The 13,505-nt window shown below is 36.0% G+C and overlaps 2 protein-coding genes across 7 annotated transcripts; one reads left to right on the plus strand and one right to left on the minus strand.

Annotated features, from left to right (window-relative positions):
- Positions 1-514: 514 nt before the first annotated feature.
- LOC107622581 (BEL1-like homeodomain protein 1) lies at positions 515-4,613 on the plus strand. 5 transcript variants are annotated; one of them, XM_088485079.1, is made up of 7 exons: positions 752-1,097; positions 1,330-1,399; positions 1,508-1,572; positions 1,661-1,776; positions 1,976-2,792; positions 2,874-3,287; positions 3,572-4,613. In XM_088485079.1, exons 5-7 carry the CDS (start codon positions 2,016-2,018, stop codon positions 4,340-4,342), a joined length of 1,962 nt encoding a protein of 653 aa, XP_088341205.1. In that variant the 5' UTR covers positions 752-1,097; positions 1,330-1,399; positions 1,508-1,572; positions 1,661-1,776; positions 1,976-2,015; the 3' UTR covers positions 4,343-4,613. The 5 variants fall into 5 exon arrangements, with proteins under 5 accessions (XP_016180014.1, XP_016180012.1, XP_016180015.1 ...); XM_088485082.1 differs by having other exon boundaries at positions 806-1,097; positions 1,505-1,572; XM_016324528.3 differs by lacking the exon at positions 1,330-1,399 and having other exon boundaries at positions 515-1,038.
- Positions 4,614-4,871: 258 nt separating this feature from the next.
- Positions 4,872-7,416, minus strand: LOC107622582 (BTB/POZ domain-containing protein). 2 transcript variants are annotated; one of them, XM_088485086.1, is made up of 3 exons: positions 7,074-7,416; positions 6,748-6,807; positions 4,872-6,481 (listed from the first exon to the last, which is right to left on the minus strand). In XM_088485086.1, exons 2-3 carry the CDS (start codon positions 6,757-6,759, stop codon positions 5,171-5,173), a joined length of 1,323 nt encoding a protein of 440 aa, XP_088341212.1. In that variant the 5' UTR covers positions 6,760-6,807; positions 7,074-7,416; the 3' UTR covers positions 4,872-5,170. The 2 variants fall into 2 exon arrangements, with proteins under 2 accessions (XP_088341212.1, XP_088341214.1); XM_088485088.1 differs by having other exon boundaries at positions 6,945-7,290.
- Positions 7,417-13,505: the final 6,089 nt, after the last annotated feature.

Below are 13,505 nucleotides of genomic sequence, written 5' to 3' on the forward strand. Positions count from 1 at the left end.
TACCCCAAACGTTGAGGACAAAACGATACTTTACTCTCTATTAAAAAACATGCTAATGTGTCATTTCAATTAGATTTCAGCGACAAATATTATGTTTGATGATAGTAGTGTAGAAAAAATAAATCTTCTTAATTTTTTCTTTCAATTATTTAATAAAATGTAATTTTTAATCATTCAATAATTTTTTTACATATTTTTTCTTAATCCTATTTAAATAATATAAAATAAAAGATTATATTTTACTAAATAATTAAAAAAACTATTCCCGTATTGTAGGTCCAATGTAGGACCAATAATTAAGGGGCCCATGATTTATATACACATCATACATGCACTTGATTGGGACCCATTGCTTTTCTAACTCTCTCTTTTCCTTTTTTTTTTCTCTTTTTCCAATTTCACTTTTAATCTACTAAAATTTAATATCATGTAAATAGTAAAGGTAAATTTATTTAAGATTTGGAAAATAAATTTACTATAGATATATAATGATTACCATTTTTTTTGAAGCTTTGAAAGGCATTTAAAGTTGGTGTGTTATGGTAGTTGGTTTGTGTGTTTCTTAGCAATTTAATTTCTTTATCTTGAAACTGAGGCATCCAACCACAAAAAATTCCGAAATAAGTTGATAATGAGAAAAAGGATGGAAATTGTGAAAACGACAAGAAGATATTTAATGAAAAAAATGAGCAATGAGATCCCTCCACCCGCTTCTTTATCCCCACCTTTTTTTTGTTATCTTTTCTTTTTCATTAAACAAATAATAGAGATTTAATTAAGCTTTTGTGGAAGGAGACGTTTCCTCGTTTTTCAGCTGTTTGTATCTTCTGACACACCTTGATTGCATTTTCATTTTCATTTTCATTTTCATTTTTTTTAATTATCAATAGATAGATTTCTCAGCTATCACAGAACAAGACCCTTTCTCTCTCTCTCTCTCTCACACACAACGCCTTCAAAGGTTCTTTGTTGCTCATCATCAAAGGGTGCTTTAATAACTTGCTTGCTTGGCTGCATCAAATGATTTGAAAAGAGAGGGTAAGTCAAATCATCAAACAACCAAGTTCAATTCCACTATTTTAATCCATTATTCTCAGGTACTTCTCTTGAAAAAAGAAAAAAAGAAAAAAAAATCCATTGAAAATGAACAATAATTGTCACAAAATTCTGCACTTACCCAGAATTAAAAATATTGAAAAGACTTGATTTTTAAGAAGAAAATGGTGATAAATGTGTGGATAAGGAAGTGAATAAAGATGGGTATCTTTTTCTGAAGTCATTTCTTAAGTCTCTCTCTCTCTATATAGGACTTTTTTTTGCCCTTTTCAGTTGGGTTTGGGAATTGCAGAAGATTTTGAGTCTGACAGAGATCTTTACTCTTTGTGTGTGTTAATTATAGGCATGTAACTGTATTTTGCTTTTGATGTGTATGCTTGTCTATGTCTCTCTCTATCTATGGTCTAATCCGTTTATGTCATTGTAATGAAATTCTTGTTTTCCTCAGCAGTTGTTCTAAGATGATGATGATGATGATGAAGCACGTGCGCTCTCTATTAATCCCTGTCACACCAGGTATACTACTATGTCTACCACATATTCATTAATATAAAAATACAATGAATATAATTCCTCTCCTTTTCACAATGAAATATGAGTTCAGAGTTGTTTTGAGAAGGAAGAAGCTACATAGCATCATCAATCATTGAGGATGATCCACAAAATAAGCATAGGCACGCAGCAGATTATTACTCGTTCATCAGGTCACTGAAATTAAAGGTACAGTCCAAATAGCAATAGCATGTGTTCCATAAATATGTCGGTTCACAACAGTAGCAACAAGACCATGTGTGTGAGTCTGTGGTTTTTGTTTCTGTTATATATATATATATATATTCATTATTCAAATAGCCAAGTGCTAAAGGTTAAGCCTATAATAACTAACTGTACAAGTTGAATTCTGTTTCTTTTTCTTCAGAGGGTGAATTCAATTCAAGTATTTAACCGAAAAATAATCCATGGCGACGTACTTTCATGGCAATTCAGAAATCCAAGCACCTTCTTCTGCTGATGGACTTCAAACACTTGTTCTCATGAACCCTCCTCCTCCTCCTCCTCCTGCTCCTGCTGCCTACATCCACTACCCTGACGCGCCACCACCATCTCACGCTCCCGCCAACCTTCTCTTTCTCAACTCTTCCGCCACCGGAAACAACTCCTTCTCCCCTCACGCGCCTCCCCCTCATACTCAACAGTTTGTTGGAATCCCACTCTCCTCGCAGGACATCAACCACCACCACGACGTCTCCGCCCTGCATGGCTTCCTCCACCGCATGCAGTACAACCCCTGGACAACCATGGACCCCACCTCGGCGGCGCGTGAGACCCCACGCGCTCAGCAGGGTCTGTCCCTGAGTCTGTCCTCGCAGCAAGCCGGGTTAGGTTCTTTCAGGGACGTGGCGCCGCAGGCTTTGTCCGGCGACGAGATTTGCGGTGGTCGGTCAACGTCTTCGGCTTCTGCAGTGACGAACGGTGGGTCGAGCATTCAGAGCGTGATTTTGAGCTCAAAGTATCTGAAGGCAGCGCATGAGCTTCTGGAAGAGGTTGTGAATGTTAACAACGCTGAGTTGGCGACGAAGAAGATGATGAAGACAGTTGGCGAGTCATCCACTGCAGCGAGCGGAGACGGTTCCATTGGTGGCGAGGGTAGCGGCAAGCGTAGCTCAGAGCTTTCCTCCGCGGAGAGACAAGAAATTTCAATGAAGAAAGCAAAGCTACTGAGCATGCTTGATGAGGTAGGTTTAATTTCTTTTGTTTTGTTCTCTTACCTAAACGCGTGAGGTATGTTTTTGTTTTTGACACGTGCGTGATTGAAGGTAGAGCAAAGGTACAGACAGTACCAGCAGCAGATGGAGGTGGTGGTGTCATCGTTCGAGCAAGCGGCGGGAATAGGGTCGGGTCGGACATACACGGCGCTTGCATTGCAAACAATTTCGAAGCAGTTTAGGTGCTTGAAGGATGCCATAACAAGGCAGATCAAAGGTGCAAACAAGAGCTTAGGAGAGGAAGAAGGGTCACGCCTTAAATATGTTGACCATCACTTGCGCCAACAGAGAGCTCTCCAACAATTGGGAATGATCCAGCACAATGCTTGGAGACCCCAGAGAGGCTTGCCTGAACGTTCTGTTTCTCTTCTTCGTGCTTGGCTCTTTGAACACTTCCTCCACCCCTATCCCAAGGATTCTGACAAGCACATGCTTGCTAAACAAACTGGCCTTACCAGGAGCCAGGTAACTAACTCATGTTAAGTTGGTACAAAGGTTTAGGAAAGAAAAAAAAAAATTTAAAAAAATATCATATTCTTATTATTTTCATCTGTGATTACAAAGTTCTTACCAATATATAAACCAAGAATGTTAAGAATACGGAATAATATTCTAATAAATTATATTGATTTTTTTTTATCTCTTTGATATTTTGCTGATTTTGTTTCCTAACTATGATATTCTAATAATTCACACTCTTTCATTTCCTTTCCTCTTATGGATCATCACATTTCACTTCTCCATCTCAGGTTTCAAACTGGTTTATAAATGCCCGAGTTCGACTTTGGAAGCCAATGGTCGAAGAAATGTATGCTGAGGAGATGAAGGATGCTACTACTTCTGACGACAAATCAAACAACACCAACAACCAAGACCCTTCAACAAAAATTGCAGACAAACTTCCAACATCTGAAACAGAATCTGATAAACAAGACCACAACGCTCCCATGGTGTCACCAGTTGAAGGGAACATGAGAAACCAACCAGGGTTCAGCTTCATCATGGGATCATCAGAACTAGAAGGAATCACACAACACCAGCAGGGAAATAGTCCCAAGAAACCAAGAATCAACAACAATGAAGCTTTGCATAGTTCCCAAAGTAACATTCCTTCCATGAACATGATGGATGTGAAGCCCAATGAGCAGGGGAGACAAGGTTATTCTTTCATGGGGAACCAAACTAACTTCATTAGCGGTTTTGGACAGTACCCTTCCATTGGTGACATGGATAGGTTTGATCCAGAACAATTCACAACACCACCACCAAGGTTTTCAGGTAATGGAGTTTCCCTCACTCTTGGTCTTGATTCATTGCCCGGAACGCACCACCAATCGTTTCTACCAAACCAGAACATTCAACTCGGAAGAAGCATTGATATCGCGGAACCAAACGATTTCGTTGGCGCCATGAACACTTCTTCATCTCCTCATAACTCTGCTGCTGCTGCATTTGAGAGTATTGGCATGCAGAATCCAAAGAGGTTTGCTGCACAATTGTTGCCAGACTTTGTGGCCTGAATAAACCATATATATTGAAGGTTGAGGAATGAAACAAAGTAGTGTAAAGAAAGGAGGAATATTATTCTTTACTTTTAGTATAGGTTTTATAGTTCATACCATGCATAGAACCATTTGAGTTCTTACTTTAGGTATAGCTTTAGGATTTGAGAGAGTATATTGTTGGATGAGGTTGTATATTATTTTTGTAACTTGTTAAAGGTGGGATAGATATGGGCGATGTCATAAAAGTTTACTTTGATAAAAGATACCAAATATTTTCCTCGATTGATATGATATGGTGTAATATATATTTTCTGCATAATTCTCCAGGCCATTGAAGTGCCTAATCTCTCTGTTTAGAGAGTGTGCGGAGAATGAGATTCATATATCTGTGTTTAACAAACAAAAATGCTTCATAAATGCAGCATTATGATACTTTGTTTCGCCAGTCTCCTATTCAGAACCTTCCATATGATGTAAAATACTGGAGAACTATACAACACTAACTGGTTTGAGCATGCTACATTGTAATTAGAACATACCAAGTGAGACCAGTCAACTATTATCATGCATAGAGATTTTGTTTACTCTTGAATCAATCATCTCAAAATACATTTTCTACATTTTATAGTTAAAACTAACAACGTTTTACAAAATCTACAATGCAATTTACATTGAACTGTTGTAGTGAATGGAGATGATCAGATTTGGATGGCTCCTACCAAAATTTCCATTCACAAGCCGGAAAAAAAGGGGTTCATATTCTCTTCTAAATGCCTTGATAGGAATCTTTGGATAAGCAGTTCTAAAATAGTTCATTAGAAAGAAACTGAATCTGTGAAATTTTCAAATGGAGTTGGTCATGGCATGATCATCCCCTAGCAATGACAATCTTCTCTTAGCTACCTTAGACCTGTAGCACCATACTTCAAATGCCTCAGTTAGGTCCGGATACCGGATACACTCATTTTCCAACCATTCAGTTAAAACCTCTGCCTGATCTGCAGACGGTAACGCAAGAATAATGGAAACAAAAGAAGACTCTAGGGATTGCCATAGCTCTCCATCCATCTTAATCACCATGCCATCTTCACCATTCATTATGGCAGAATCGATCATCGGTTTTGTAACCCTCACAAATGGAAGCCACACTTTCAAAATCTGAAGCCGTTTTGCAGTTGGCAGTATGACACTACCATACCCGATTGCCTCTAGAACCTTTGATGTGACCTCAATTGCCCGGAGCTTCATCTCAGTTACTTCCTTGGCAGAACTTCCTTGCTCAAGCACCTTAACAATCTTTTCTGATACATCAAACCAATACTCAACAAGTTCTCTCATTATCTCCAACTTACTAAGTATCTGTGAGACCCATGACAAATCAGTCAAATATGACAGAAACAACTGAATATTCCCTGCCTCAGAGAGCGATTCTGCAGAATCACAGAATGGAGCTATTACTGAGTTGTTAAACCTAGAGAACAATCTGTTTAAACAGTCTATGACCTCGTGTCTTATGTTGTCATCAGCTGTCAATAAAGGAGCATCATCATCTTCAGTTATCATATACTCGAGCTGCTCTTGCGCTGAAGACTTAAGATCATTCATTTCGGGTGGAGGAGATGATGTGGCAAATCGAATAGCCGAGACAAAGATGTTTGTCAAAGCTGACTGGCTGACCGGCTGAAGTCTAGCTAGAATAGGCTCTGCTTGTAACCCCATTCGAGGTACGAGTCTCAATATCTCCTCCTCCTCGGCCTCCTCCCATGCGACTGCTTCTAAGTAATTCACACACGCAGTAACAATTTGCGGGCATTCAAGCTCAACTGCCACCTGAAGAATGCCGAGCGCATTTCTAACACCATGCCACATATCGTCACCTGAATCATCAATGCTAACGTATAGAAGGCGTATGAGATTCACATGGTAATCAAAATCCAATTCTTGGCAATAGACATCGACACAGTGACGAGAACCAAGGATCTGACATGTTGGCCAGTTCTCAGATAGCCGGTCGGCGAAATACTTGCAATTTTTGGTAAGAATCTCAGAGTGGCAGTACAGCCAATCGTCTCGACCTTCCTGTGTGCGAAGCCTCACCACAACATCACTGGTTGGTTGATCCCCAATTACATGGGTAGTCTTTTCTTCTTTATCCTGAAAGAAACAGAACAACATAACTTCCTCAGACCATAATAAAAAATTTAACTGTCCCTAAATCAAGTCTGAATTCAACCTAAGAACTGCACTCAAGCATTTAAAAGTTTAATGCAGTGCATTAATGTAGCCATGAAGCCAGTTTCAGAAATTGAAAGAATTAACAACTGAATAAGAGCCCATAGAATCTAATTATTAAATTCTCTTAAAAATACAAAAGGCAACAAGATAAATTATGATTACTGAAATGGTGAGAAAAAACTTACAGCAGGATCCATTGAAATGAAGACAGAACTATGTAGCAAGTTGTTTCCACATCTTAGCAGCTGCACAATCACACAACAACAATTAAAGTCTCCATTTGGATCTAGCAAGAATAGTGGCTCAATTAATTTTCAAAACAACACATGCAATACAAAACAATCAAATCAACCAAACAAACAAACAATATCAAAGTAAGTACCTTGTTGGATGAGTAATTTAGTAAGGAATAGAAGGAAATGTTGGAGGGTTTAAGGGGTCCAAATAAGGAAAGTAAGTAATTAAGTGGAAATGGGGGTATTGGAGAGAAGAAACAAAAAATACATCGTACCGACACGAAAATAAGCAAGGATGGTGGTTGTTGTAAAAGAGCACCGCTTCGTTTGATGGCGGCTGGTTGGATTGGAAGAAAACCCAGAGGATGAAGGAACCGAATAGATCAACCAAACTTTGTTATCTTCCTACTCATTCGCTCACTCACACTCTGTTTTCTATTATTTCTCAATTTCTTCTTCTTTTTTTTGGGGGAACATTTAAGTTTGTTACCTTCTTTTCTTCTATTTATCCAGTATTCCTTTTGTTTCTTTTCTCAACTGCTAACCGGCAGTTAACAAAACCCTTGCTTTAATTCATTTCCCAATTCTTTCTAGTTTTCTTAGTAAATTCCATATTCACCAACATGTTACTTTTTATGGTTCATATTCATGTGTAATTGATTTTAAGTGAAACTATTATTGAGAATTATTAAATAATTTAATATGTTTGGTTAAATTGTTATTGAGGTAAATATTAATTTGATATTGGAAAGATTTTGATATTAATAAAATAATATTTAAATAATATTATTGATAAAATGGTTTTTAAAAATTGACAAACGTGTTTCTAAACTTGTTAGAACACATTTCTAACAAATATAATGTTGATATAGGTACTATATTTTAATAATATGGCATATTTCTTTAATTAATTACTGAGTTGAATTTTTAATAATTACGAGGTAAGAAACTCGAGTTATCTCTTGTCCTGAACTCCAAAGATAAATGCTCATCTATCTTAAATCCACCACCACCACAACCACCACTCTCAGATGTCTTGAATCACAGCAACCATCACATCCCCACCTTCTTGATCATCATTGTTTCTCTTATATGCACCGCTTTCTTTGCCTTCTTTTGCTGTGTCATCAACGTCAAGTTCTACTCCTCTAACACAACGTCAAGTTCTACTCCTCCAAGAGCAGGTCAATGACTTGCTTTGTTTGTTTGAGCGAGTTTGAAGAAAACGACATCCTCAATTTTATGATCTTCTCAAATCAGATAGAAAAACCAAAAACAAAGATTGAAGAACAATAAAAAATCAGTTCAGCAGCAACCTTAGAAATACAAATTTGTTCCTCAGCATTCAGCAACCGCATAAATAAAAATTTAGCACAAATTAATTTAATTTTGTTCACATTCAAATAATGAAATGAGAAGAGATTGACTTACCGGAAGGAAGAGCAACCAATGACAAAGAAGCTGACAACGACCATGAAGAACAATCTTGTTGGAGGCGGTGATAGAGATCGGATTGCAACAAAGACGATTATGCCTCTAACGATCTTGCTGGACGGCGACGAAGACGATTCTCCTCTAACGCGACGAAGAAAGGCGATGCTTCTGCCTCTGATGATTCTCCTCAAGTGCGTGAAGACGACGTTCTCCTCGGGATAGGTCAGGCACGTGATGGCGACGTTCTCCTTGGGTTGGCTCTTAGGTGCGCAACGACAGTTCTGCAGTGACCTTGAGAGTGAGAGAGGGGAGCTTGGCAGTGGGAGGAGGGTGGCAGACGACGGAAAGAGAAGAGGTGGAGGCACATTTTCCAATGAGAGTGAGCAGGGGAAGCAATGAGAGGGGAGGAGCTAGGGCAAAAGAATTGAGGATACAGCTTGTAATTGTTAAAAATTAATTATAAAAGCCAATTCAATAATTAGCTAAAGAAATATGTCATATCATCAAAATACAGTGCCCATCTCAGCACTTTTTCGTTGGAGATGGACACTTCTAAAGACACGCTTATCAATTTTTAAAATCAATCAAGGACTATTTTATCAATAACATTTATTCAAATACTATTTTTTCAGCATCAGAATTTTATGAGTACCGAATTGATATTAATCTCATTGTTATTTAACGGTTTTTAACTAGCAATTTCGCATAAAGATAATTGTACGTGAGTTTTTGTCACCTTTTATTCATGAAACATTGTTACAGCAACAAGAACAAAATTCAAAATCTTAGAAGAAAAAGATATTTCAGAATATTGCAATACTTTTTGTGTTGATATAAAAACTAAAGAAACTCAAATTTATTCTTAGTTTTATTTTTATGATTTTTAAAATTGAATATTAGATTTACTCTCAGATTTTAGTTCAACGTCAAAAATATCAATTTGTTAGTTTTTCTTAGACTAATTTTTTTTGTTATCTATAATTATCGTATGGCTTTTGTTTAGAAAAATTTATTTTCTATGAAAAAAATTCAGCAAAATATTATTTTACATAAAATATGTATTTTTCGTTCTAGTAAAATAAACACAAAAAAAATGATGACTATTTATTTATCTATAACTATATATAATCTCAATAAAAATATATACGGTTGTCTTTATGTAAAAAAGTTAATAATTAAAAATTAATAAATGATAATCTAATTAAATTTATTAAATTATTTAATAATTCTTAATTACCAATTTCATATGAAAACAACTGTGCGTGAATATTCACTTATTATTTATTCGATGCACATTCATTTTTTATACTCAAAGCTAACTCATACAAAAAAATTTAAACTATGAAATAAGCGTATATATCAATCATTTTCTATGATCTTGTATTTTATATAAAGATAAATAAACGAATTTGACTCTTCTGAAATAAAAAAATAAATTAATTACTATTTGATTTACAATTTTTATCATATATAAATTTTACTGTTTTAATTGAATAATGATTATAATCTTTTCACGATTTTGATCTAAAATAATCAAATATATGAGAGCGTCTGATATATCGATGGTGAGTTACCCCCTCGCACATCTGCCAGTGCCACCAACCATATCATGATCATATCGTATATATCTCTGATTGGCTATTAATTATTTGTTTCTTATCATTTTTAAACGCATCTTTCCACTCCCTTCCTCTTTGTTTTCTTTCTCCCCCAACTTGCCAACTTGCCATCCATATATATATATGTACGTAGACGTAGTTATGTACATCGCCACATACATGAACAATGGCTCTATTATACGTCAGTATGTACGTAGACGTAGTTATGTACATCGCCACATACATGAACAATGGCTCTACTATACGTCAGTATGTATATAATATTGTCTATTGCATCATTTTAATTTTTTTCCATGAATCCTGTTAGAGAGCCAATGGAATATTTGTATAATATGTACAATAGATTATTTATTTGGCCCAATATGAGTTAAAAAATAAACATCTAAGATAAAATACTACTAATTTCTCAAACATAATACACCCATACTATCCAGAATAACCATCCAGGTACCATAAATAAACATCTGATATCCTATTAAATCAAACATTCCTAAACTCTCATTATACACATTATACAAATATTCCATTAATTTCCTATCCTTTCTCTTTTTTCTATATATAGAAAGTTGATTTAGTTGTACATAAATATCACATTAAAACAAAAAAATCGCAACGATAAGATATAGGATTTATAAGAAGAACTACAACAAACGAGGTAGTTTTTTCTAATAAAAGAATTTCACAGCTACCATTATTCAGGACATATTTGAGATATATATTATTCTATTCTATCCTGTAATAAACACGCAGCGAGTTACAATTCAGAATACACAAGAATGAATAACTACTAAAACACGATATTAATAATTTGATACGATCATATAATATACTAATTATGAGACTTGACTTAAGTATTTGTAGTAGTATTATTTTTGATTTGATAATTAGATAAGGAATTGGTGGAAAGAAACATACAACTATAGTTCCTAAAACATTTTTAAAAAGCAGCCGTCGGCAGAAGAGTATAAGCGTTGAAAGGGCAAGGTTGGGCTGTCCCCAATGTTGTTGGAAATAGACAGCAAGAACAAGCTAAGGTGGTGGGCTTCGAACCGATTAATGTGGACAAGGAATATATCAAAAGCTGCAGTTTGGGCCATAAAATCCCCTAGTTAATCACATCGTACGCCAATTTCGTTTTTCTAGTTTGTTATGAGGAAGAGTAAATTACCAAAATTGATCACGAAAGATTAAAGTGCTGACGAAATTGATCATACAAAAAAATAAATAAATAAATAAAATAAAATAAAATAACTTAGTCATCAATAATGCTCTTTGCATGCCAAATCTAACAATTTCTTAATTAGGGTTGGGTTCATTGGTTAAGCATCTTATGTGTAATTTTATTGGTGATTTGGTACTTGTTGATGTAAAAAATTAAATAAAAAAACTCAATTCAAATTCTAAATTCCACTCTTTTTTGTCACGAATAATACTACACATTCAATTTTTTTATAAATTAAGTCGAACTAAGTTAAACAATAAAATTTGGAATAATACTAGTCATAAATGATTTTTGTTATATTAGACCAATTTGATTAGACTTGATTAATAAAAAAAATTGGATATACACAATTATTCTTGTTAGAAATAAGATAGTAATTTGAAGAGTGTATTATTCAGGTTGTTGTCAAAGGTACAATGTACAAGAGTACATATAGATGATAGAAGAATCAAAACAATAAAAGCACAAAATCTTACAATAAATACACATATATGCTATATAAATAAAGGTGATACTAACTGATCCTAATTGCTCATAATTATACTCTAACATTCCCCCACAAACTCAAGTGGGAGCTAAAGACACCATCTTAAGTTTGGATACTAGAGTTCGAAAACGAGTAGGATGATGAACCTTCGTGAAGATATCTGTAGTCTGATCCAGAGTTCTAACAACTATGAGGCGGACAACATCAATAAGGAGACGTTGACGAACAAAGTGACAATCAATCTCAATGTGTTTGGTGCGTTCATGAAAAACATCATTGTGGACAATCTGAATAGCATTGCGGTTGTCACAAAAAATATCAGTCGAGGACGACTAAGAAGCACCCCGGTCTTCGAGAAGCTAACGAATTGAGACAACCTCAGCAGTGGTATCAGCGAGAGCACGGTATTAAGCTTCTATACTTGAGCGAGCAGTGAACATTTGCTTCTTGGCTCACCAGGAAATGAGAGAGTCACTAAGAAACAAACACTAACCAGTAGTAGAACGACGATCAGTGGGATCACCAGCCCATTCAGTATTTTAGTACGCCTGAAGGGATAAAGAAGAATGGGCAGAAAAATGAAGTCCATGAAATAGAGTGCCTTTGATGTAGTAAAGAACAGCCGCATAATGAGTAATACGAGGAGTTGATAAGAACTGACTAAGAACATGAACTGGATAGATGATGTCTGAGCGTGTGACAGTCAAGTAGATGAGACCTCCAACTAACTGTCGATAAAGAGTGAGATTATCCAAAAATGTGCCATCCATAGGGGTAAATCGAACATTAGGCTCAAGAGGAGTAGACTCAGTGCGACTATTTGTAATCCCAACGCGAGCAAGAAGATCTGAAGCATACTTAGCTTGAGAGAGATAGATATCATCATCTGTGGATATGATTTCGAAACCAAGAAAATAACTGAGAGAACCAAGATTTTTCATCTCAAAAGTATGGTGAAGGAAGGCTTTGAGATTAGAGATACCATCAACATCATCTCCAGTAATGATCATGTCATTAACATACAAAAGCAGAAAAACAACTCTACGTTCACTTTTAGGAATAGGAGAGCATTCTCATGAGGGCTGCAAGTGAAACTGAGATTGCATATAGTGGTTCTGAACTTGTCAAACCATTCACGAAGAGCTTGTTTAAGACCATAAAGTACCTTGCGAAGAAGACAGACTTTGCTAGAAGGAAAAGGATAACTCGGAGGTGGTTTCATATAGACCTTCTTTTTCAAATTCCCATTAATAAATGCATTCTTCACATTCATCTGACTGAGAGACTATTTTTTGACTGCAATAATGGCAAGGAGAGCTCGAACAGATGTGAGACGAGCAATATGAGCAAAAGTTTCTTCATAGTCAATACCATACTCTTGTGTACAACCTTGAACAACCAATCGTGCCTTATAACAGTCAATAGAACCATCAGAGCGAGTCTTGATCTTGTATACCTGTCTACTACCCACAACTTCCTGATCAGAAGGAGGATCAACCAAATTCCAAGTGTGTGCTTTTTTAAGTACTTGGATTTCTTCTTGCATTGCTAATTTGGATTTGTAGAGACTTCTCTAAATGTCTTAGGTTCATGTTGATGAAAAATAGTAGAAAAACAATGATAATCAAGAAGATGAGGAGGTGGATATCTTACCCTAGAAGAATGAATGGAAGGAGGAGGCACGACGGAAGGGGTAGGATCACTGTCCGGTCTGGAATCATCGGGAGATAGAGAAGGCAGAAGAGTAGGAGGCTGTAGAGGTTGACTCGAGATAGGTCCTGTAGGATTATCACTAGGAAAAATATCAACATTGGGGTTACTAAAAAAGGGTGACTGAGTAGGAGGAATGAACTCAAATGAGGAGAATCGATAAAACATGTGATGCTCCAAAAATACAACATGACGAGCTAGACGAATACGTCTAGAGAAAGGATCCCAACAACGA

Source organism: Arachis ipaensis, chromosome B10 (genome assembly GCF_059453495.1).
Source record: "Arachis ipaensis isolate K30076 ecotype BB chromosome B10, ASM5945349v1, whole genome shotgun sequence".
Classification (NCBI taxonomy): domain Eukaryota; kingdom Viridiplantae; phylum Streptophyta; class Magnoliopsida; order Fabales; family Fabaceae; genus Arachis; species Arachis ipaensis.

What these genes read in the sequence shown, in the direction of transcription:
- LOC107622581 (XM_016324528.3), top strand. Translation starts at nt 2,016, where the DNA reads ATGGCGACGTACTTTCATGGCAATTCAGAAATCCAAGCACCTTCTTCT. An exon ending in TACTGAGCATGCTTGATGAG is followed by an intron (nt 2,793 to 2,873) that starts GTAGGTTTAATT and finishes GCGTGATTGAAG; the next exon opens with GTAGAGCAAAGGTACAGACA. An exon ending in CTGGCCTTACCAGGAGCCAG is followed by an intron (nt 3,288 to 3,571) that starts GTAACTAACTCA and finishes TCTCCATCTCAG; the next exon opens with GTTTCAAACTGGTTTATAAA.